Source organism: Canis lupus, chromosome 15 (genome assembly GCF_048164855.1).
Source record: "Canis lupus baileyi chromosome 15, mCanLup2.hap1, whole genome shotgun sequence".
NCBI lineage: Eukaryota > Metazoa > Chordata > Mammalia > Carnivora > Canidae > Canis > Canis lupus.
This window is the reverse complement of record NC_132852.1, coordinates 35,327,411-35,350,483: the sequence shown is the minus strand read 5'-3', so window position 1 is coordinate 35,350,483 and position 23,073 is coordinate 35,327,411. Positions and strand designations below refer to the sequence as shown.

The window sequence follows — 23,073 nt, the reverse complement described above, 5'->3', positions numbered from 1 at the left end:
GGGTGCCTGGGTGGCTCAGTCAGTTGAGCATCCAACTTTTGATTTCAGCTCAGGTCATGATCTCAGCCCATGTTAAGCTTTGCACTCAGCAAGGAATCTGCTTGTCTCTCTCCCTCTGCTCCTCCCCCTGCTCACTTACTCTCTCTTCTCAAATAAATGAATAAAATCTTTTTTTTTTTTTTTTTTTTTTTACAAAAGATATAGAAAAACTAAAAGTTTCTGTCACTGGCAGACCTGCATTATAAGAGATATGAAAATAAGTCATTTGAGTAAAAATTAAGTGAAATGGAAGAAGCAGAGTGAAATGATAAAATACCATACGAAGAGACTGTGATAAAAAATACCAATATGACAGATTTAAACCCAAACATCAATACTCAAATTAAATGTATGTGATCAAAACAAGTCAATTAAAATGCAAAGACTGGCAGACTGACTCAAAAAGCAAACCAAGGGGCGCCTGGCTGGCTCAGTCTATAGAGTGTACAACTTGGTCTCAGGGTTGTGAGTTCAAGCCCCATGCTGGGCATGGAGCCTACTCAAAACAAAACACATCAAAAAATAAAAAAGCAAGACCAAACTATATTCTGCCTACCGGAAATCCACTTGAAATATAAAGACACACGGGCTCCAAGCTGAACATGGAGCCTGCTCAGGAGTCTCTCTCTCCCTCTCTCTCTGCCCCTCCCCTTCTCCCCACCTCACAGCTCACACACGCACTCTAGCTCTCTCTCAAAACAATAAAATAAAAAATATAAATAAATAAATATAAAGACAAACATTAAAAATAGAAGAATAAGAAGGGATTTCCATGCTGACTAATCAAAAGAAATCTGGAGTAGCTATATTAATTTCTGAATACAGAGCACAAAATATTATCAGGTATAAAGAGAGTTACTTTGTAATGATGGAGTCAATTTATCAAGAATAGAACAAAGCTTTACAATACATAGAACAAAAACTGACAGAAATGCAAGGACAAACAGGCAAATTAGCAGTTAATTATAATACCAGAGATTTGAATATTTCTCTCTCAGTAACTGACAGAAATCAGTAGGGAGATACAAAACTTAAACATCTGTCAAAAATTTGAAGTGATTACCTATAAAACACTCTAACCAATTATAGCAGAATACATATTCTTTCAAGTGTACACAGAACTTATTATTAAGATAAACCATAATCTGGGCCATGATACAAGTTTCAGAAAATGTAAAAGTATTCAAGTCACATAAAGTATGTTCCCTGACTACAGTGTATGTAACACTAACATATGTGGAAAATTCCTCAGATACTTCAAAACAAAGTAAACCATTTTTAAATAACTCAGGAGTCAAAGAAAAAAATAAAAGTATATTAGTAGTTATTTTGAGCTGAATTAAAACAAACGAAACAAAAAACAAAAACACAACATATCAAAATTGGTGTAATGCAAAAAAAAAAAAAAAAAAAAAAGGCAGTTCTTAGAGGAAAACTGATAGCACTACAATACCTGTATTGTTGACTGGGAGAAAGTATTTACAAAGCACAAATGTCATAAAGGACTTGTATGAAAACACCCTAACTAAAAACTGGACAAAAAGATTTGAACAGACACATCACCTAAGATGTGAATGGCAAATAAGCACACAAAAAGGCTCAACATCATTAGTAATTAGAGAAATACCATTACACATTTGCTAGAATGGCTAAAATTAGAAAGACTGACCATACCAAGTGATGGGGAGGATGTAGAAAAATTAGAACCCTCATATACAGCTGGAGTAAATATAACGTGGCACAACCACTTTGGAAAACAGTTTGGCAGTTTCTTAAAATGTGAAACGTAAATGTACTATATAAGCCAACCACTCTTAGTATTTACCCAAGAGAAAGAAAGCATATATTCTCACTAGGAAGATACTGGTGAACAAGGAGCTCATTCATAGTCTTTTAGGGGAAAAAAACAAGTAAATAAATAATTACTATAGTATGTGATAGTGCCTGCAATAAAAGGAGAACAAATAGAAAGGGCATATTAATTCAGATTTAGGCAGTCAGGAAAAACTTTTAAGAAAATACAGTATAAACTGAAATCTGAGTAGCCATTAGCCAAATTACCATAATGTGAATATAATACTGTAGAAAGACCAGAGGTAAGAGAGTAACCTATTAGAGGAAATAAAAGAAGTTACAACAATGACATAATCAAAACAATTCCTGAAGAGAAACACTAAAATTCTGTATTATAGTATGGAACATGGATTACAGGAAGCAAGATGAGAAAGAGGGAGGCTAGATAAGAGGCCATTATGTAAATCCAGGCAAGAAATTACAGGTCATTAATAAGGATTTTAAAATGGAAACATTAATGAGAAAATTAGGAAGCAGAATCAACATATTTAGTGTATAACCAATGTGGGAGGTGAGGGAGAGGTACAAGAATGTCCAATTTCTGACATGGGCCATTTGCAATTACACTAAATTTCTTTTATATTACTTGCCATTGTATGTAGGTCCACTGTCCACACTTCCTCCGTATCCTTTAGTCTCACAATTTGGGGGAGCCCAGCCATTCTCACAGTGACAATTCTTATTGCTATTACATACCTTCAAAACAACCAAAACATCACTTTGGTTAACTGTAAATACTGTTCTGCATCATAAACTCAAGGACACAAACCAAGAAAAAGTACTAAATACACACAAGTCCACAGGCACTATTTTTAAGAATGAAAAATTAGTCAGATATCTAAATTCCCCAGTATATAAAAATCTGGGAAAGTCTCACCTACCTCACTGGGAATTCTCATGATTCAACACTACTTTCATGAACAAACCAAAAGAGAATATTACCTACCCCATGTCCATGACACTTTTTCTGAATATCACAGTCATAATTCAGAACAGAAGCATTTACACACTGGAAGTTTCTACAGATCTGGAAAAAAAAAATGGAGTAATGAGTAAGGAAAAATTGAACAGACTAATCAAGTGGCCAGAAGAAATTAGAGCGAGGCGCAGATGATTTCATGCTGAATTCTTTTAAACTTTCAAGGAATTGCTAACTTCCATATTATATATATGAGAATGTAAAAAACATGAAAATAAGTGAAATTAACATAGAACTAACAATCAAAAAAGACAAAGATGACACAAATACCAAAAACAATGATAAAATTATAATCTATCCTTCCATACAAATATAGATGTGAAACCCTAGGTAAAATATTCACAAATGGGCTTTTTCAAATCAAAAGCAACCAGAGAGTTGATAAATTATAAAAAAAGGCTCAATGATAGGAAATCTATTACTATAATACCTCACATAAACTGTCATTATTATAAGAATCAAAATAGTATTCCATAAAATGTAAAACTCAATTTAATTTCTAAAATTCTTCCAAAATGAGATAAAAGTTTACTTTGTTGATAAGATAAAACCTATCTTCTAGGTAAAGTAAGACCATCCTCTCCAACACTACACAGTTCCTACACCACCACCAACCACAAGTGAAGGAGGGTAGATGAAGTTAATATAGGACCTCTTGCTTTCTGATTTCAGGATGTGACTTTGAAGCCAAAACTGAACTACCTAGGATAATAAAAAGTGAGCTTAAGAGTTCTCTTTTTCCACTTCTTTTCCCACTTAATGTTTAGCATCTCTTCTAAATAAATGTTGAATATATAAAGTTTGAAACTAATACATGTTAACTAAATTGAATTTAAATAAAAATTTATATATACGTATATAAATTATATATATGTAAATTATATTTAAATTAGAAATATATATTATGTATAAATATATTTAGATATATATATATATATTACAGACCTGAGCTAGTACCAAACTGTCAGCTTGCTCAAAGTCCCCAGAGTCCAGCCTTGGTAGAGAACAGAAAAGACAGGATCCAACCTATTCTATTTTACATTTATAGAAAATGTTTGGTGTTTCATTCCATCAATATATAAGTAATAGGCACACATACCAAGCATTTGCTATCCTTGTACATATATGTTGTTGACATAGTAATACAACACAAAAAAGACAAAATTTTTAAATTAAACACAAAAAGATAAAAGCCCTTAAAATATACCTGTATATGTTAGTAATCACCTAGAATTTAAAGCCAGTAGTTTTTCAACAAAAAAAAATAGTGGGGGTGGGGGGTGGTTAAAGGTAATAGTGGTAATAGTGGTAATAATGGGAGAAATCAGCAGATACTATTTTATTCTTGACACCACTAAGGAAAATAAATTAATGTATTACTGCTATTAAAAAAAAAAAAAGGTAGTGGGATGCCTAGTTGGCTCAGTTGGTTGAGCCTTCAGCTCAAGGACCTGGGATCTCCCTGCTCAGCAGGGAGTCTGCTTCTCCCTCTCTCTCTGTCCCCACTCCTGCTCCTTCTGTCTGTTAAATAAATAAATAAACCTTTTTTAAAAAGTAGTATAACAGACAGAAAAAGATACGTAACTTCCATACTAGACTCATACACACACACTGTCAAACACAATTTGTGCAATATAACGAGAGGAAGATAAAGCAGGAAACATTAAGAAAACATTTTAAAATAGCATTAAGTAGGATCATAGAAATAGAATGAAATGTCAGTAAATTAAACTATGCCCATAAATGTCAAAGCCCAACAAAACTGTAAAAATACAAAAAGAAAACATTGGAGAATTTTTATATTTTATTGGAATGCAAAAGCTTTTCTAAGCATAACATGAAATGACTTCATGATATTTTAAAATTTCTTTGTAGCAAAGACAAAGGACGAATTATAAAAAGATATAACTGACTGTTAACATTCTCTATGTATGAGGAGCCCTTATAAATGATAATGAAATAACAAGCCAACAGAAAAATGGGAACATATAAATACTAACAACAGAAAAAGATATATAGGGCTAATAAAGATATGAAAAGATACCCAAGAAGAGAAATGCAAACTAAAATAATAATGGGGCTTTTTGTCAATCAGAATGCCAAAAATGAAAAAGATTGATAATATACAATGTTATCAAAATAAGACACCTTCATATACAAATAGTGGAAAATAAATTATTACCACCTTGTTGAAAAGTAAAATTGATAGTTTCTATTAAATTTTAAATGTATATATCTCTTAACTTAAAAATCTATCCTAGGAAATCTGTCCTACAGGAGTACTTGCAAAAGTAGATGAGATTAAATGTAAAAGAGTATTCAGTGCTGATAAAGTCAACCAGTCAACCAACTAACTACAGACAATATAAACTGCAATGTGGTTAAGTCAGGAGAATATCTATAATGGGATTAACTGGATTTCCATATAATGACATGGAAGATCTCTGCACTCTGCTATTGAGTAAAAACATTTCAGAACATTATTTAAAGTCTCATCCTAAAGTCTAATGGGGATGGTGGGAAGCATATCCACTTGTAAAGGCCCAGAAAGATAATGGGACAGACACAAAACAGTGTTATCAGAGTTACCCCTAGGAAATGAGTTTCAAAAGAGGGGAAATCAGTAGCAGGGTATCAGCAGGGGACCTGTATTTTTTGTTTCCCACAGCATTTTTGAATTTTTTTAACAATTAAAATGTGATCTTCCCATAATCTTTTTAAAAGACTTTTTTCCAAAAGAAGAAAAAACTTAGATTGAGCCATAAAATAATGTTATTCAGAAGGCACACGCTTAAAACAAAATAAATCTGTAAAGAGTTGGACAAAACTTCTATTAGGCAAATTTAAATATAAAGAAAGTATGGTAATAATATCAATTAAGAGAAAATTTAAGACAAAACTATGAAGCTATAGCAAAGGACATTTTGAACTAATAAAAGATATAACTCACAACTAAAATGTATTAGTCAACAAACTCTGCCACAAACATAGATTTAGCATTCTTAGTGCAAAAAATACAAGGGGAAATGAAAACAGAAAGCTACTAGAAGACTTAAATTCCTTTCTCTAAATTTTGAACACATTAAGAACAACAAATAAGAATGTGAAAGATCTGAATAAATAATTATCAAACAATATATGTTGTAAGTGAAAATACAATCTTCAAATGCAGTTGGAATATTTATCCAAGAGTAAACATAGAGTCAACTCATTAAATATGGATATTTCATTCCTAGAAATGACTGAAGATATTAAACCAAGCACCAAATCTGAAGTGAACACCTGATGTCAAAGCATGCCCAATTTCCAAAGCAGAGTTATTTTCAAAGTCAGGAAATCCTTTAGCAATTTCTTTCTTACATTTTAGGAAAAGCATATTTTGTTGGTTATGATTTTCAAACCAGGCAATCAAACACCTTCTGGTTTAGCAATTGGTTCAGAGAAAAAAAAATCTAACTTTGGTAACACATTTTTAAGTAATCAAGCATTCCAATAAACTGTATCACCACTGTCATAAATTCTTCCCACCAGTGAATTGCTCAACCTACGAAAGACCATAAAAGTCTCTGAATGTCAATGCTGTACTATTAATCGAGCTGACAGACACTTCTAAACTGACTTCTGAAGAACAGAGTACCAGTTTACCTTCATTTTTTTTGTTTAATTTTTTTAAACAAAATACATGCCCATGGCTAAAAATTAAATAGTGCTAAAAGTATGACAAAACAATTCCATGACCCATTTCTAGCTACTCTGCCAGTCTAGCAGTCCAGAAGCAACTACCATTTTTTCCTGATAATTCCCTCCCTGTTTTAAACTAGCATACTGTTTTTCTTTTTTTTCTTTTCTTTTTTCTTCCTTCCTTCCTTTTCTTTCTCTTTTCTTTTTCTTTTTCCTTCTTTCTTTCACCAGGTAGTTACTAGTCTTTTTTCTTTAATTATAAAATACTAGTTTAAAATATTAGTTTCAGGTGTACAAAGTAGTGATTCAACAATTTTATATATTAAAAATCACCAAAATAAGTGTAGTTACCATGTCATCGTGCAAAGTTATTACAACGTTGATTATATTCCCTATACTGTACTTTCCATCTCCATGACTTACTTTACACTATTTCTTGACTTACCTATTCCAGATATCAACAACTAATGCCCTTTATGACAGGTAAGAATTCAGCTTTCTAACACAAATCCAAGTGCCCCTCATTTGTCTTCTCAAAGTATATATTGCTTCATATTTATACCACTAATACTGGGATAGTATCCCTGTCAGTACATTACACATCATTATTCCCTGAGCAAGTTCGGAAGAAGGTGAAAAAAAAAAAAACAGGGGAGGCTGACAACTACAAATTAAAATATCATCTTTAAAAAAAAAAAAAAAAAAAAATATCATCTTTATTCTCAATAAGGCATTTAACATGACTAAAGCAAATAGCAAAATGGGCTTCCTAATACTGCACCCCCAAAATCAAACTTACCTGCCTAATCACAGGTTGCCTCCCCCCAAAAAGCAGAGCCTGCCCTGCTAATTTTACTGCATGGCTGAGAGAGCAGACCAGATTGTACCCTCTCTGCAGGCAGGTAGATCTGAAAAGAGAAGACAGAAGGGGCTGAGGCATCTATGCCCAGGGCCTTCTCCCAAACTCATTAATTACATCAATGAGTGATGTGAAAGAGGAACACATTGAGGCTGAGAGCATTTTTTTTTTCTGGCTTTACTGATAAAATTGATGCATAATATTGTGTGACTTTAAGGTATACAACATAGTGATTAAATAAACTTGTATCCTGAGAAATGATTACTACAGTAGAGTTGGTTAATCACTCCACATGATTATCGTGTCTTTTTTGTAGAGAACATTTAAGATACACTCTTAGTATTTTCAAGTTTATAATACACTGTTGTTAACTATGGTCAAAATGCTGAATATTAGATTCCCAGAATCTATTCATCTTTTAACTGGAAATATATACCCTTTGACTAACATTTCCCCATTTCCACCACCTCCCCACCTCAAGGCCTTGGCAATCAACATTCTGTTTCTGTTGGTTCAGCTTTTTAGATTCCACATAAGTAAGTTCACACAGTACTTGTCTTTCTCCAACCTACTTTTTTCACTTAGCATAACACCCTCAAAATACATCCATGCTGTCACAAGTGGCAGGATTTCCTTCTTTTTCATGGCTGAATAATATTTCATTGTATTTATATACCACGCCTTCAACATCCATTCCTTAGCTGACAGCCATTTTGGTTATCCTGGCTATTGTAAATAATGCTACAATAAACATAGGAGTACAAGCTCCTGTTTTCATTTCCCCTGGATCTACACCCACAAGAGATTGCTGGATCATACGGTAGATCTAATTTTTTGAAAAAATTCTATACTATTTTCGACAGTGGCTATACCAATTTATATTGGTATAAATATACCACCAATGATGCACAAGAGTTCCATTTTCTCCATATGCTCATGAACACTTAATCTCCTGACATTTGATGAGAGCTATATAACAGGGATGAGGTGATAACTCATTGTGGTTTTGACTTGAATCTTCCTAAGGATTAGTGATGTTAAACACTTCTTCATGTAACTGTTGGCCATTTGTTGTCTTTATAAAAATGTCTATTCAGATCCTTTGCATATTTTTTATTTATTTTTTGTATATTTTTTTTATTGGAGTTCAATTTGCCAACATATATTATAGTATAACACCCAGTGCTAATCCTATCAAGTGCCTCCCTCAGTGCCCATCACCCAGTCACCCCGTTCCCCCGCCCACCTCCCTTTCCACTACCCCTTGTTCGTTTCCCAGAGTTAGGAGTCTCTCATGTTCCGTCACCGTCTCTGATATTTCCCACTCATTTTCTCTCCTTTCCTCTTTAATTCTTTTCACGATTTCTTATATTCCCCGAATTAATGAAACCATATGTTTGTCCTTCTCAGATTGACTTACTTTACTCAACATAATACCCTCCAGTTCTATCCACATCGAAGCAAATGGTGGGTATTCGTCGTTTCTAAGGGCTGAGTAATATTCCATTGTATATATAGACCACATCTTCTTTATCCATTCATCTTTTGATGGAAACCGAGGCTCCTTCCACAGTTTGGCTATTGTGGATATTGCTGCTATAAACATTAGGGTGCAGGGGTTTAGGTCTTTCACTGCATCGGTATCTTTGGGGTAAATCCCCAGTAGTGCAATTTGCTGGGTCATAGGGTAGCTCTATTTTTAACTTTTTTTTTAAGATTTTATTTATTTATCCATGAGAGACAGAGAGAGAGAGAGGCAGAGACTCAAGCAGAGGAAGAAGCAGGTCAATGCAGGGAGCCCGATGTGGGACTCAATCCCGGGTCTCCAGGATCAGACCTGGGCTGAAGGCGGCACTAAACTGCTGAGCCACCCAGGCTGCCCTATTTTTAACTCTTTAAGGAACCTCCACACAGTTTTCCAGAGTGGCTCTACATTCCCACCAACACCCTTTGCACGTTTTTTTAAAATTGGATTGCTTTTTTGCAATTGACTTATATAAATTCCTTACATATTTTGGATATTAACTCCATATCAAATATATGATTTGCAAATATTTTCTCCCATCCCAAAGGTTGCCTTTTCATTTTTTGACTATTTCTTTTACTGTGCAGAAGTTTTTAAATTTGATATAATCCACTTAGTTATTTCTGCCTTTGTTGCTTGTGCTTTTGATGTCATATATAAAAAAAGAAATCATTGCCAAGACCAATGTCAAGGAGTTTTCTCCCTGTGTGTTCTTCTAGGAGTTTTGCAGTTTCAGGTCTTATGTTTAAGTCTTTAATCCATCTGGAGTTATTTTTGTGAGTGGTATAAAATAGTGGTCCAATGTCATTGAATATTCAATAGCATATGAATGAACACACAGTTTTTCCAATACCACTTACTGAAAAGATTCTCCTTTCCTCATTGAGTAGTCTTGTTGAGTAGCCTTGTCAAATACTAGTTGATCATATGCACAGGATTCTTTCTGGGCTCTTGATTCAACTCCATTGATCGGTGTGTCTATTTTTATACCAGTATTATATTGCTTTGATTACTATGCCTTTGAAATATAGTTTACAATTGGATACACCCAGCTTTGGTGTTCATTCTCAGGACTACTTTGGCTATTCAGGGTCCTTGTGGTTCCATTCAACTTTTAGGATTATTTGTTCTACTTTTGTGAAAAATACCATTGGATTGCATTGAGTCTACAGATGGCTTTGGGCAGTATGGACATTTTAACAATAATAATTCTTTCCATCCAAAACACAGGATACCTTGACATTTACTTGTGTCTTTTTCATTTTTTTCATCACAGTCTTATAGTTTCCAGTGGATATATCTCATCTCCTTGCTTAACTCTATTCATAAGCACTTTTTCTTAAAGTTATTGCGAACGAGATGGCTTTATTTCTTTTTCAGTTAGTTCACTGTTAGTGCATACACATGCAACTGATTTCTGTATGTTGACCTTGTATCCCACAATTTTACCATATTCACAGATTAGTTTTCCAGTTTTTTTTGGAAGTCTATAGGACTTTCTATTTAAAAGATGATATATCACATCAAACAAAGACAATGTCACTTATTCTATTCTAATTTGGATGTCTTTTATTTCTTTTTCTTGCTCCAATGTCTGGCTAGGACTTCCAGTACTATGTTGAATAAGAGTAGTAAGAGTTGGAATGCCTGGGTGGCTCAGTGGTTGAGCATCTGCCTTCAGCCAGGGTGTGATCCCAGAGTTCCAGGATCGAGTTCCACATTGGGCTCCCTGTGAGGAGCCTGCTTCTCCCTCTGCCTATGTCTCTGCCTTCTCTCCGTGTCTCTCATGAATAAATAAATAAAAATCTTAAAAAAAAAAAAAAAAGGTAGTAAGAGTGAACATCTTTGTCTTATTTCTGATCCTAGGTGAAAAGCGGTCAATCTTTTACCAATGAGTACAATGTAAGCTATGGATTTATCTTACATGGCCTTTTTTATATAGAGGTATATTCTTTCTATACTCAATTTATTGAAAGGTTTTTATCAAGAAAGTATGTTGTATTTTGCCAAATGCCTTTTCTGCAATATGAGAGGATCATGACTTTATCTTTCATTTCATTAATACGGTGTACTACATTTATGTATTTGCTTACATTGAACCATCCTTGCATTCCAGGGATAAATACCACTCGATCAAGTGTATGATCTTTTTAATGTGTTGTTGAATTCACTTAGCTAGTATTTTGTTGACAATTTATGTATCTATATTCATCCAAGATACTGGACTGTAATTTTCCTTTTTTTGTAATGTCTTTATCTGGTGTCAGGGTAATGCTGACCTTATAAAATGAGTTCAAGTGTGTTCTCTTCAATCTTTTGAACAGTTTAAGAAGAACTGGCATTAATTCTTCTTTGAATGTTTGGTGGAACTTACTAGTTAAACCATCTAGTCCTGGGTATTTCTATGTTGGGAAACTGTTAACTGCTGATTCAATCTCCTTTCTTGTTACTGGCCTATTCAGATTTTCTATTACATCATGATTTACTCCCAGTAGGTTGTATGTTTTTAGAAATTTATCTGTTTTCTCTAGGTTACCCAATTTGTATATAACTGTCCACATAATCTCTTATGAACCTCTGTACTACTGTGGTATCAATTGTAATGTCTCTTCTCTCATTTTTTATTTTATTTATTTGAGGCTTCTTTTTTCTTAGCTCAACTAAAGATTTGTCAATTTTGTTTTTATTTTCAAGAAACCAGCTCTTATTTCTTTTATCTCTTCTATTGTTTTTCTGGCCTCTATTTCATTTATCTGCCCTGATCTTTGTTATTTCCTTCCTTCTACTAACTCTGGGCTTAGCTTACTCATTTTCTGTTTCCTTGAGGTGTCAAGTTATGTTGCTTGAGATCTTTCATTTCTCTTAATGTAGGTGTTTATTGCTATAAGCTTCCATCTTAGAACTGCTTTTGCTGCATCCCATGTTTTAGGTTGTTGTCTTTCTATTTTGTTTGTTTCAAGATATTTTTTGATATCTACACTGGTTGTTCAGGAATGTGTTATTTAATTATATGGTTTTATTCATACAGGGAATATAAAAAATAGTGAAAGGGATTATAGGGGAAAGGAGAGAAAGTGAGTGGGAAACATCAGAGAGGGTGACAGCACATGAGAGACTCCTAACTCTGGGAAACGAACAAGGGGTAATAGAAGGGGAGGTGGGGTGGGGGGATGGGGTGACTGGGGGATGGGCACTGAGGGGGGCACTTGATGGGATGAGCGCTGGATGTTATACTATATGTTGGTAAATCGAACTCCAATAAAAAAATTTTAAAAAGGAATGTGTTGTTTAATTTCTATATATTTGTGAATTTTTGAGCTTTTCTCTTGTTTATGATTCCTAGTTTCACACCAGTGTGGTCAGAGAAGATACCTGGTATGATCTCAATCTTTCCCAATGGTACATAGGACTCATAGATCACATCCCTTTAATATCCTCCAAGAGAAATGTGCCACTCACCCAGCCTCTCATGCCCCCCTTTCAGTCATGCAGCTCACAAGTCAGTCTTCTGGATGAGGTGAGAGTGAATGGGTCATACAGGGCTGGGAAAGCTGGATGTTCACTCACCACTCTCATTTCCCCTCATGGGAGAAACCATGGGCTAAAAAGATTTATCTGTCCCTAAGCTTTGCCACCTTGGGTGAGGAGTGATTCAGGTAAAGGCAAACTGTTCCTCTTACCCTCTCCAACGTGTCCAAACTCAAAACTTTTTCCTCTAACACTGTCCTGAAATTTCTCCTTTGGAAACCTAGACTTCCACAAAAGTTCTATCATCTGTAGGTAATTGTCTATGACTCTTTTCCAGGGACTTACAGACCACAGCCCAGAAAGCCTAGAGCCAGAAACAGGCACTACAGGGTCCTCAGCCAGCACCAAGGTCTTCATGCCTATTATCTAGGGCCAGAGAGGGCAAAGCTCTTCCCTGGCCCCATGACGTAAGATATTAGATCCCACAGCTCCCTCAGAGGCACTTTTGTCTACAAATGGATGCCAAACTCTTATTGTTGAGGTAAGGGCGGGGAGGCACAAATGAGGAACTTCTTATTCAGCCATTTTGCTGAAGTCATTCAAAACCTCAAAGGGTTGACATTCCTCTACAAGGAAACAATGAAGTAGGCGATTCAGTATTTCTTGCTAAGAATTAAAACAAAACACTATTGATTTCAAAGCTAACTTCTAAAAGTATATTTTCTTTCTTATATAGCTTTCTTTTCCCTACAGCAAACACTTCCTTTCTCCTTACATAAGCAGCCACTGTCATATCAATACTCAAACCTCACCAAAAAAAAAAGAAAAGAAAAGAAAAGAAAAGAAAGGAAAGGAAAGGAAAGGAAAGGGAAAGAAAAGAAAGGAAAAGAAAAGAAGAAAAGAAAAGAAAAGAAAAGAAAAGAAAAGAAAAGAAAAGAAAAGAAAAGAAAAGAAAAGAAAAGAAAAGAAAAGAAAAAGAAAAAGAAAAAGAAAAAGAAAAAGAAAACTTTCGCTTAAAACTTTGCATTAGGGACCCCTTGCTCCAAATGAACCGATTATTCTCCTGGCCTGGTACACTGCTGTTATCTTAGAATTTCTCTTTAACATTCTTCTGTGTCCTAGATTACAATTCTTTCTTTTTGGTTACTTCCTCATTTGTTGGAACATTACATTAGACAATTTCTTAAGAAAAGATAAATAAAAGATTTATTTATCCCACTGGACTGATACTTTGCCAGAATTCAAGGTTGAGAATCTGTCAGAAACATAAAAGCATTGCTCCCCTGTCTTCCAAAATTCAGTTTTCAATTTCACTCCCTTAAAAACGACCTATTTTTTGTTTTGTTTGTAATAGGGCTTTTCTTTTGTTTTTACCTCTGGAAGCTATTGGGATTTTTCCTCACCAAGTACTCTGTAATTTCACAATTGTCCACTTTCTCTATTTTCTTTCTCTAAAGATTTCAATCAGTTGGATTTAAAAATCTTTAACTGGGGATCCCTGGGTGGCGCAGCGGTTTGGCGCCTGCCTTTGGCCCAGGGCGCGATCCTGGAGACCCAGGATCGAATCCCACATCAGGCTCCCGGTGCATGGAGCCTGCTTCTCCCTCTGCCTATGTCTCTGCCTCTCTCTCTCTCTCTCTCTCTCTCTCTCTGTGACTATCATAAATAAAAAAAAAAAAAAAAAAAAAAATCTTTAACTGATCCTCTCAGGCTTTTACCATTATCTTATTTTTCTGTCTTTTTCACTCAGCTTCCTCCAAGAATTGTCCAATTTTACGTAATAATCCATCTATCGTTCAGTTACATGTGTAAGAAGGAGAACAGGATAGCAGGGTTAGGATAGGGTGACAGGCATCTCACAGAAGATGGCCAAATATATGCCATAAGTCCTATCATCTCACATCAAACCTGGAGGAGTAGGCAACAGCTTGCTGATGTTTTGCTGACCAGACAAGAGAAACAAAGAAACAGAACAATAAGCTGGCCTCTCAATGACTAGACTAAAAGTAATTCCATATTCAGTTTCATGCTTCACCCCACTCTCAGCTATAACCAGTATTTCCAAATCTGAGCTGCGAACCAATGTGTTTAGGGTTCTGCCAGGATAAGACAGTCTTCTTATTCATATCCTATCAGTTTGCACTGTAGGTTGTAGATTCCAGTACTTTCTACTATCTTCTGTCCTCTTTCAGTTAAACAAAAACAAAAACAAACAAACAAACAAAAACTGTTGAAATCTTTATCTACTATTGAAAAATCATATATTTCACACTTTAAGATTTATTCTCTATTTTTCCTTTCTATTTTGAGAGGTTTTGGCAGATAAAGAAGATAAATGAGAATATTAAAATCAACCATGTTTTACAGATTTTTTTTTCCCCCAGTACAATTTTTACTCTGAGCTCCATTACTTTGTAATAACTGTGATGGTTATCACTTGTACAGGACAGAGTGTCAGATCTCTGGTCATATATTATTCTGAATGTTTGTGAGGGTGCTTTTTTTGCTTAGTTTAAATTAAATTAACAGACTGAGTAAAGTAGATTGCTTTATTGACATGGATGGACTTCGTCCAATCAGTTGATGGCCAGAATAGAACAAAAAGCCTGACTTGTCCTGAGTAAGAATTACTCCTGCCTACATGTCTTCAATCTAAGGTTAGTTTTATCTTCCTCGTTACTTGAACTAAAACACTGACCTTTCAAAGGTATTGAGACTGCTGGCTTCCAGACTAGAACTACCATCAACTCTCCTGGCTCTCAGGCCTTTGGACTCAGGCTGGACTCAGGCTGGAAATGCATCATCTCTTCTGGAGCTCCAGCTTGCAAACTGCAAATCTTAGGCCTTATCAACCCCCAAAATTGTGTGAGTCAATTCCTTATAGTAAATGAATGAATGACTACACACACACTTCCTATTGGTTATGTTTCTCTGGAGAACCTTGACAAATGCAGATAATGATACCTAGACTCATTCTACAAGTTTTTAAGGATGAGTTGTCTGAATTGGTCCCTGGGCTTCTGGAATTGGCTCTCTTACATGACTACATTTGAAGATGTTAATGACTATAAATTCAACAGCAGAGTACTGAGAGTCCATGGCATGATCTTGCAGGAAGATATGCAAAATATCACCACTGGTTATTCCAAATCAACCTATAAGAATAAAGGGTCTGGCTAATTGTGCATATGATATATATGATACAAACATTTCTCTCAAACTAGCAAATCTGCGATTATGGTTACTTCTAACGTCATGGACAAAGTAAGAAATGAAAAGAATAAGCCCAGAAACTTAAACTCTCAGCTTAAATACAACAAAAATCACCTGAAAGCTTCTAAGTGTGCCCTGAAGGAGACCCTAATCTTTTGTAGTCACAGGGCTGAGACCTCTGAATATCAAACCCAGAATTTCATCCTTCAATTGGTGAGATTACAATACAAGTAGGACCTCCCAGCTTTGCAGTTTATCTACCATTAAAGTGAGGGTATTAGGGGGAAAGAATGTGATCCTGAAAGTTGGAATGGGGATGTGTGGGAAGACCCTGATATCTGAATAAGCAGAAAAGTTCTAGGTCAAAAGAACAAAAGTCTAACCTGAATCACTGAGTCCCTAAATACTGATGAGTCTTCCTTGCCAGTAGAAGCAGCTTCTTTATCATCAACAGAAAAGGCCTTTCTACTCTCAAGAAAAGGTATTAGCAATGCATTGCCTGAGAAAACTATCATGGCCTTCTAGAGGAGGCTGTCATACAAGAGAATGCTGATTCTCTCAGGACTCATCCCTACCACCCTTCTTTGCTTTTATACCTATCACTAGACTCAAGTCGTAGCCCTAAAAGTGTGACCTGTGAGGAGGTATACTATATACCAAAAGAACTACTTGAGTTTCTAATTTATCATGACAGAAATCCAGGGAACATGTGTCAGAATTGATATTAAGGGTGTGAGATAAAGGAAAATAAAGTTGGATCAGGCCAAATTTTTCATATGTGCTTACTAAGTAGAGATTCTGCATTTAATACTGCAGGTTAGGAATTCAGGAAGAGCTTTAAGAGTTTGTTCATTAATTAGCTGAAACATGGAGCAAAAGTTAGCCTGTGCTGAACAAGTTAGAAATGCTCTACTGCTCTTCGTTAAAGACAGAAGAAACAATTCAAAGGCTTAGGAAGATTGGAGTGTTAAGGACAGGTTTGCTATCACACACCCATTCACTCATTCTCAAAGAGTCCACCAGACATACCTTTCACCGTAACCGTGAGAAATAAATTTGTGAGGGGAGATCCTGGAGGCCTAACTTGCTCTACTATCACTCTTTTCTGTAGGCCACTTTACATTAGGAATGACAACCACTGAATTGGAACACCTAAATGCCTTGGGAGTAACTGATTGCCAAGTGGCAGAGGCCAAGTGCAAAGGCACTCAATTGCAAAGGCAAACTGGATATGGCTGCCATAATAAACAGCAAAGTCAAAGGAGCAATCGGAAAAGTCTAACTTAGGGGCGCCTGGGTGGTTAAGCAGCTGGCTTTGGTTCAGGTCAATCCCAGGGTCCTACATCAGGCTCTCTACTCAGTGGGAAGTCTGTCCCTCCCTTTCCCTTTGCCCCTGCCCCTGCTTGTGTTTTTTCTTTCTCAAATAAATAAATAAAATCTTTAAAAAAGAAGAAAATCTGACTTGTACAGACCAATGGCACTGGTTAGTTGATCATGGTGCTCCTAGAAATAAAAAGAGAGGAAGCTTACCAGAACATTCTTGCTACATCTGTATACGCAGAAAAGTTCTAGGTCAAATGAAAAAAAGGGTGACATGGGCCCTCAATCAATTCCCAAACTTGAGCCATATTACAGACCCAGAAACTCTTAAATGAAGGACAGGACACGTCTCCTTCAGGTAGAACCCTAATACACTGCCACAAATTTATACTCTCATTCTCCCATCCTTCCCCAACCGGACCTATGGCCTTTTACCATGATAACTAGGCACCGTGGAAAAGAAAAATCAGACCTTTCAGGAACTACTGAACATCAGCTCTGAACTGGCACTGAATCCAGGAGACCCAAAACATCACGGTGGCCTACCTGTCAGAATAGGGAGCTACAGAGGTCAGGTGATCAATGGAGCTTCAGCTAAGTCCACCTCACTCACAGAGGGCCCAGTAGGACCCCGAACTCATCCCTTACTTTCTTCCCCAGTTCCAGAATGCGGGACTGGAACAAACACAATTGGCTGCTAGCAGAATCCCCACACTGGCCCCCTGACCTGTGGAGTCAGGGCTACCATGGCAGGAAAGGCCAAGTGGAAGCCATGAGAACTGCCACTACCTAGGAAAATAGTAAACCAAAAGCAATAAATACCACAATCCAGGAAGCACTGCAGAGATCAATGTCACCCTCAACGACTGATAGTCCAGTTTGACTAAGCTAATTGGCCTGTGCAGAAGACAGACAGATCCTAGACAACAACAGTGGGTTATCCTAAGGGGATATGTAATTGCTGCTGTAGCTACTGTGGTTCTATTGCTTGAGCAAATCCCCGTACCTCCTGGTACCTGGTATGCAGCTGCTGAACTGGCAGATACTGTTTTTTCCACCCTGGTCAATAAGGACCACCAGAAGCAGTTTGCTATCAGCTGGCAAGACCAGCAATATGCCTTCACTGTCCTCTCTCAGAGGTAGAGCAACCCTCCAGCCCTACATCGTAATTTAGTCTGCAGGGATGCTGGTCAACTTTTCCTTCCACAAGATATACTCTGGCCCATTACATTGATGACATTATCCTAATTGAACCTAATGTGCAAGACATAGCCATACTGGGGACTAATTGGTAAGACAACAAAGCATGTCAGAGGTGGAAAGGAAAGCTGAGAAAAATTCAGGAGTCTTCTGCCTCAGTCAAATTATCAGGGGGCCCGTGGAGTGGGACATAACTAGATTTCCCTTCAAAAGTAACGGATAAGTTGTTACATGAGGCCCCACTGGCAACCAAAACAGAAGACAACTAGTGCACCTTTGACTTTGGGAGCTACATATTCCTCAGGTGGGCATGTTACTCAAGTCCATTTACCAAGTAGACCAGAGCAAAAGAAGACTCTGCAAAGGGTCCAGGATGCCACACAAACTGCTCTGCCAATTGCACCCTTGCTTGCAGATCCAGTGACGATTGAAATGTCAGTGGCAAATAGAGTTTCTCTGGCAGTTCCCTGAGAGGTGAACAGCACTACACTACTCCTAAGGATTTTGGAGCAAAACTCTGCCATCCTCTGCAGATAACTACTCTCTTGTTTTAGATACGGTCATGCCAGCTACTAGACTGATCATTTAACCATAAGCCATGTTACCATGGGACCTGAACTATTCATCATGAACTGGGTGTTACCTGACCCATCAAGCCTTAAAGTCTAGCAGGCACAGCAACTTTCCATCATCAAATGAAAGTGGCAGATACATGATACAGCCTGAGGAGGTCCTAAAGGTACATCACATGAAGAGATGGCCTAAATGCCCGTGGTCTCTATTCCTGCTTAACTGCCCTCTCTCTCCCAGTCATTGGACCAGAACTACACCATCAGCGCTTCTGAGTGTCCAGCTTGCCTACTGAAGATACTGTACCTTAGGACTTACTAACCTTCAAACATGTAGGCCAATTCTACATAAGAAGTCTTACACACACACACACACACACACACAATTAGTTCTGCTTCTCAGGAGAACCCTAATATATTGATGAGTATTTCTCACTTATGCCTAGACCAAAATCAAACAAATACCTAAATTAATTGAAATGTGCAAATGTTTAGGAAAAGCTTTAAAACCTTTACTGCACTGAGCAGGATGCACACAATGCAACAGCAAAAGGATACATGGCATGAGGAAGAAATGAGTAATATCCTCCTTCTATTAAGTTGAGTCCATTCTAGTGGCTCTCTTCGTGAACTCAATGCTTGTATCCTCTCAAACTTCCTACGTTGAATGATGGTATTTGGAGATGAAGATTTGTCTAAGGCCATACTAACCTGAACGTGCCCAATCTCGTCTGGAGATGAAGATTTGGGGAGGTAATTAAGGTTAGATGTCATGAGGATGGAACCCTGGTCTGATGGGATTAGTGTCTTTATAAGAGACACCAGAGAGTTTGTGCTTTCTTTTGCTTCCTCCACACGCAAACAGAAAAGGGGTCATATGAGCATATAGCAAGATGATAGCTATCTATGAGCCAAGAAAAGAGGCCTAAGAAGGAAATCTACCTTGCTGGCACCCTGATCTTGGACTTCCCACTCTCCAGAATGGAAATAAATTTCCATTGTTTAAGCCAACTGAGAAATAGTATTTTTTGTGGCAGCCTGAGCACACTGAAACATCTCCACTAATGACTAGCCTTAGGTATTGAAACTGAAGAAAACAGAGACTATATAATAAGATTGGACTGTAGTGATGTCTAAACTTTTTTTTTTTTTCTGTATTTTGTTGACTTATTTTCTTTGCCTTTTTAAAAGACTTTATTTATTTATTCATGAGAGACACAAAGAACGAGGCTAAGACATAAGCAGAGGGAGGGGGCTCCCTTTGGGGAGCCTGATAGGGTTCTCGATCCCAGGATCCTGGGATCATGACCTGAGCCAAAGACAGATGTTCAATCACTGAGCCACCCAGGTGCCCCTCTCCATTTTTTTTTTCCGCCCATTCTATTCAGTCTGATTTCCCATCTCTCTCTCTCTCTCTCTCTCTCTCTTCTGGTAAACTTACCTAACTCTTCACTTCCCCTCACAGTCATGGGTTAAAAGGAGGGTTAAGCATGTGGCAGAGCCTGTATTCCTGTATTCTAGACCCTACCAATCATACTGTATTATACCTCTGGATATTATAACCGGCCTCTGAAGTTGTCTCTCATATTCCTTTCCCAAGATGTCTTGATTTATAGCTGGAGGTAAAAACAATCCTACCTACCTCAAGGGTACTGGGGAAAGATGAGGGTTTTTTCCTATTACATTGTAAATGTCTGTGTGCAGGAGAAGGAAATAAAACCAACGAGAGAAGTGATATCAGCAAAATGACCTCATAAAAGGTCATTCAACCACATCCCCGACCACACACATAATAATCTGAAATCCATCCATGCACCAAAGTGCCTTTGCAGGAGATCTGGGACTAGGCACTATGGAGACTATGAAACTCCTGTATAGTCCAAGACTGAGAAGAGCCATTTTGAAAAGTTAGGTTTGTATCAGAAGGCTCACTTAACAACTGTGCACCTGGCTATAAACCCAGAAGGAGCTCCACAGTCCAAGGACTTGGCTACAGACCCATCTGGCTTTAGGTCTTTCACCAGCATCATACACCAAAGGACCCAAGAGGAGTCACACCCATATATGCATAAAGTAGTAGGTACACAGACCCTGTCCCAGCTGAGGACCCTGAAGTGGCCCATGAACTTGCTTTAGCCCCTCCTGGCCACAGTCTGGGAGCCCCTGGAGGTAAACCTGCCAAACTTGGATTATAGAGTCTAAAAGGGCTCTATACTCAACTCTAGGACCCCCTGCCAATCACACTCCCTGAACAGGCCTGCTGACACAGGAACCAGGCAAGAGAAACTCCCATCCATACCCCCTGAGATCCTGAAAGAGCCCTATAAGCAGCTCTAGCTTCTTCTTCACAGTTAACAGTCCACCAGTAGTCCAAAGGGTCCAGGTCCCAGTGGGAGACACTCTTGTCTACCACCCCACCATTTCTAAAAGGACCCTTTACTTGGCTATAATCCCTAACAACCACAGTCTGTGAATACATTTGCTGGCACAGGGACCCAAAATAAGACACTCCCAAATGAGCCTCCCAGAATACCTCAAAGGGCCTTATAATTGGCTCCAGCCCCATCACAGCCACAGTCTACCACCAGATCCACCAACCAAGGGACCCACCTGCATCCCCAAAGATTCTGAAAGCAATCTATACTCGGTTTCAGTACCTCCAAGCCTTGTTCCACAAGCTGTCCTACCACTACAGGGACCCAAAGGCAGATATCATGTCTGCTCATCAGGAGATCCTGAACTGGCCCTATATTCTGCTCCAGTCCCTCCCACTAGTCAGGGAGCAGTCCTGGCCACCCAGGGACCCATCCAGGGAACAGACAGCAATCTTCTCAGGTCCCTCCCTGATGGGAGCCATACCAGTCCATGCACCTGGTAATAGGCCTGGTGTCTAAAGACCCAACCGTGTACCCTTGTCTCAGGAACACCCTACTTACTGAACAAGGTACTGAGACAGTTCAGTCCACTCAGGGACCAGTCAGCCTCTATGCTCATCAAAGCCCTTGATAACAAGACCAACAACCCTACTGTGGCGTTGTAACCAGTTTCAACCCAGCCAGACTAAGATTCCAAAGGTAATCCCATCAGTACAGAAATAGACAGGAAGGTCTTACCTCATGAAACCAATCTATAAAGACTGAGAGAGGCGTTTGTTCCTTCAAATACTAAATGGAAGAATCAGGCAAATATGAAATCACCGAAAGAAACTAATATAGCACTAATAAATGACCCCAAGAAATGAAAATCCATAGATTACTTGAAAAAGAATACAAAATAATCATCATAAAGAAACTGAATGAAATAAAAGAGAACACAGACTACTAAACAAGATCAGGAAAACCAATGAACCCAACAGAAATCCTGGAGCTGGAGAATACAATGACAGAAATGAAAAATTTAACAGAGAGCTCTAAGAACAGATTTACTCATCCAGAACAAAGAATCAGCAAACTCAATGACAGATTGTTTGAAATTAGCCAGTTAGATGGGGCACCTGGGTAGCTCAGTCGGTTAAGCATCTACCTTTGGCTCAGATCATGATCCCATCCATGGTCCTGGGACTGAGCCCCACATTGGACTCCCTGCTCAGCAGGAAGTCTGCTTCTCCCTCTCCCTCTGCACCTCCCCTTACTCATGCAGTCTCTCCCTCTCTCTCAAATAAATATATAAAATCCTAAAAAGAAAAAGAAATTTGCCAGTTAGAGAAACTAAAAAGAAAAAAGGATGAAAAAGAGTGAAGAAAGCCTATGTGAATTAAAGGACACCATCAAGGGAACAAACATTTATATCATAGGAGTCCCAGAAGAAAGTGGTAGAAAGTTTATTTAAGGAAATAATAGTTGAAATCTCCTCAAATTTTGGGAGAATATGGCATTCAGGTACAGGAAGCTCAAAGAACTCCATTAAAGAACAACCCAAAAATTACTTGAGATACATTATAACCAAATGTTAAGAGACAAAAATGAGGAGAAAACTTCTAAAGAAGGAAAAGAATGTAGCAAGATTCATCATATACAAAGGAACCCCCATAGGGCTACCAATGGATGTCTCTAAAGAAACTTTGCAAGCCAGAACAAAGTAGAATTATACAGCCAATGTGCTGAACAACAAAAAATTGCCAACCAAGAACACTATATCTGGCAAAACTGTACTTCAGAAATGAATGAGGGTTAAAAACATTCCCTGACAAACAAAGGCTTACAAGAAATGTTAAAAAGAATTCTTCAAGTTGAAATGAAAAGATACTAACAATATGAAAACATAAAACCATAAAATTCATACCTTAATTCTGTAATGGTGCTGTGTAAATCACTGTATCTCTAGCATAAAAATTTTTTAAAAATAAAAATAACTAACAGCTTATTAA

General features: G+C 37.5%; 1 protein-coding gene across 1 annotated transcript in view; it reads right to left on the bottom strand.

The window, feature by feature from the left end:
* ADAM9 (ADAM metallopeptidase domain 9) overlaps nucleotides 1–23,073 on the bottom strand; it is a 137,989-nt gene that overhangs the window by 14,920 nt on the left and 99,996 nt on the right. Inside the window, exons 17-18 of the mRNA XM_072776525.1 lie at nucleotides 2,840–2,920; nucleotides 2,484–2,589 (exon numbers count right to left, since the gene is read on the bottom strand). Coding sequence (XP_072632626.1) covers nucleotides 2,484–2,589; nucleotides 2,840–2,920 — 187 coding nt within the window. The remainder of the gene's footprint in view (nucleotides 1–2,483; nucleotides 2,590–2,839; nucleotides 2,921–23,073) is intronic.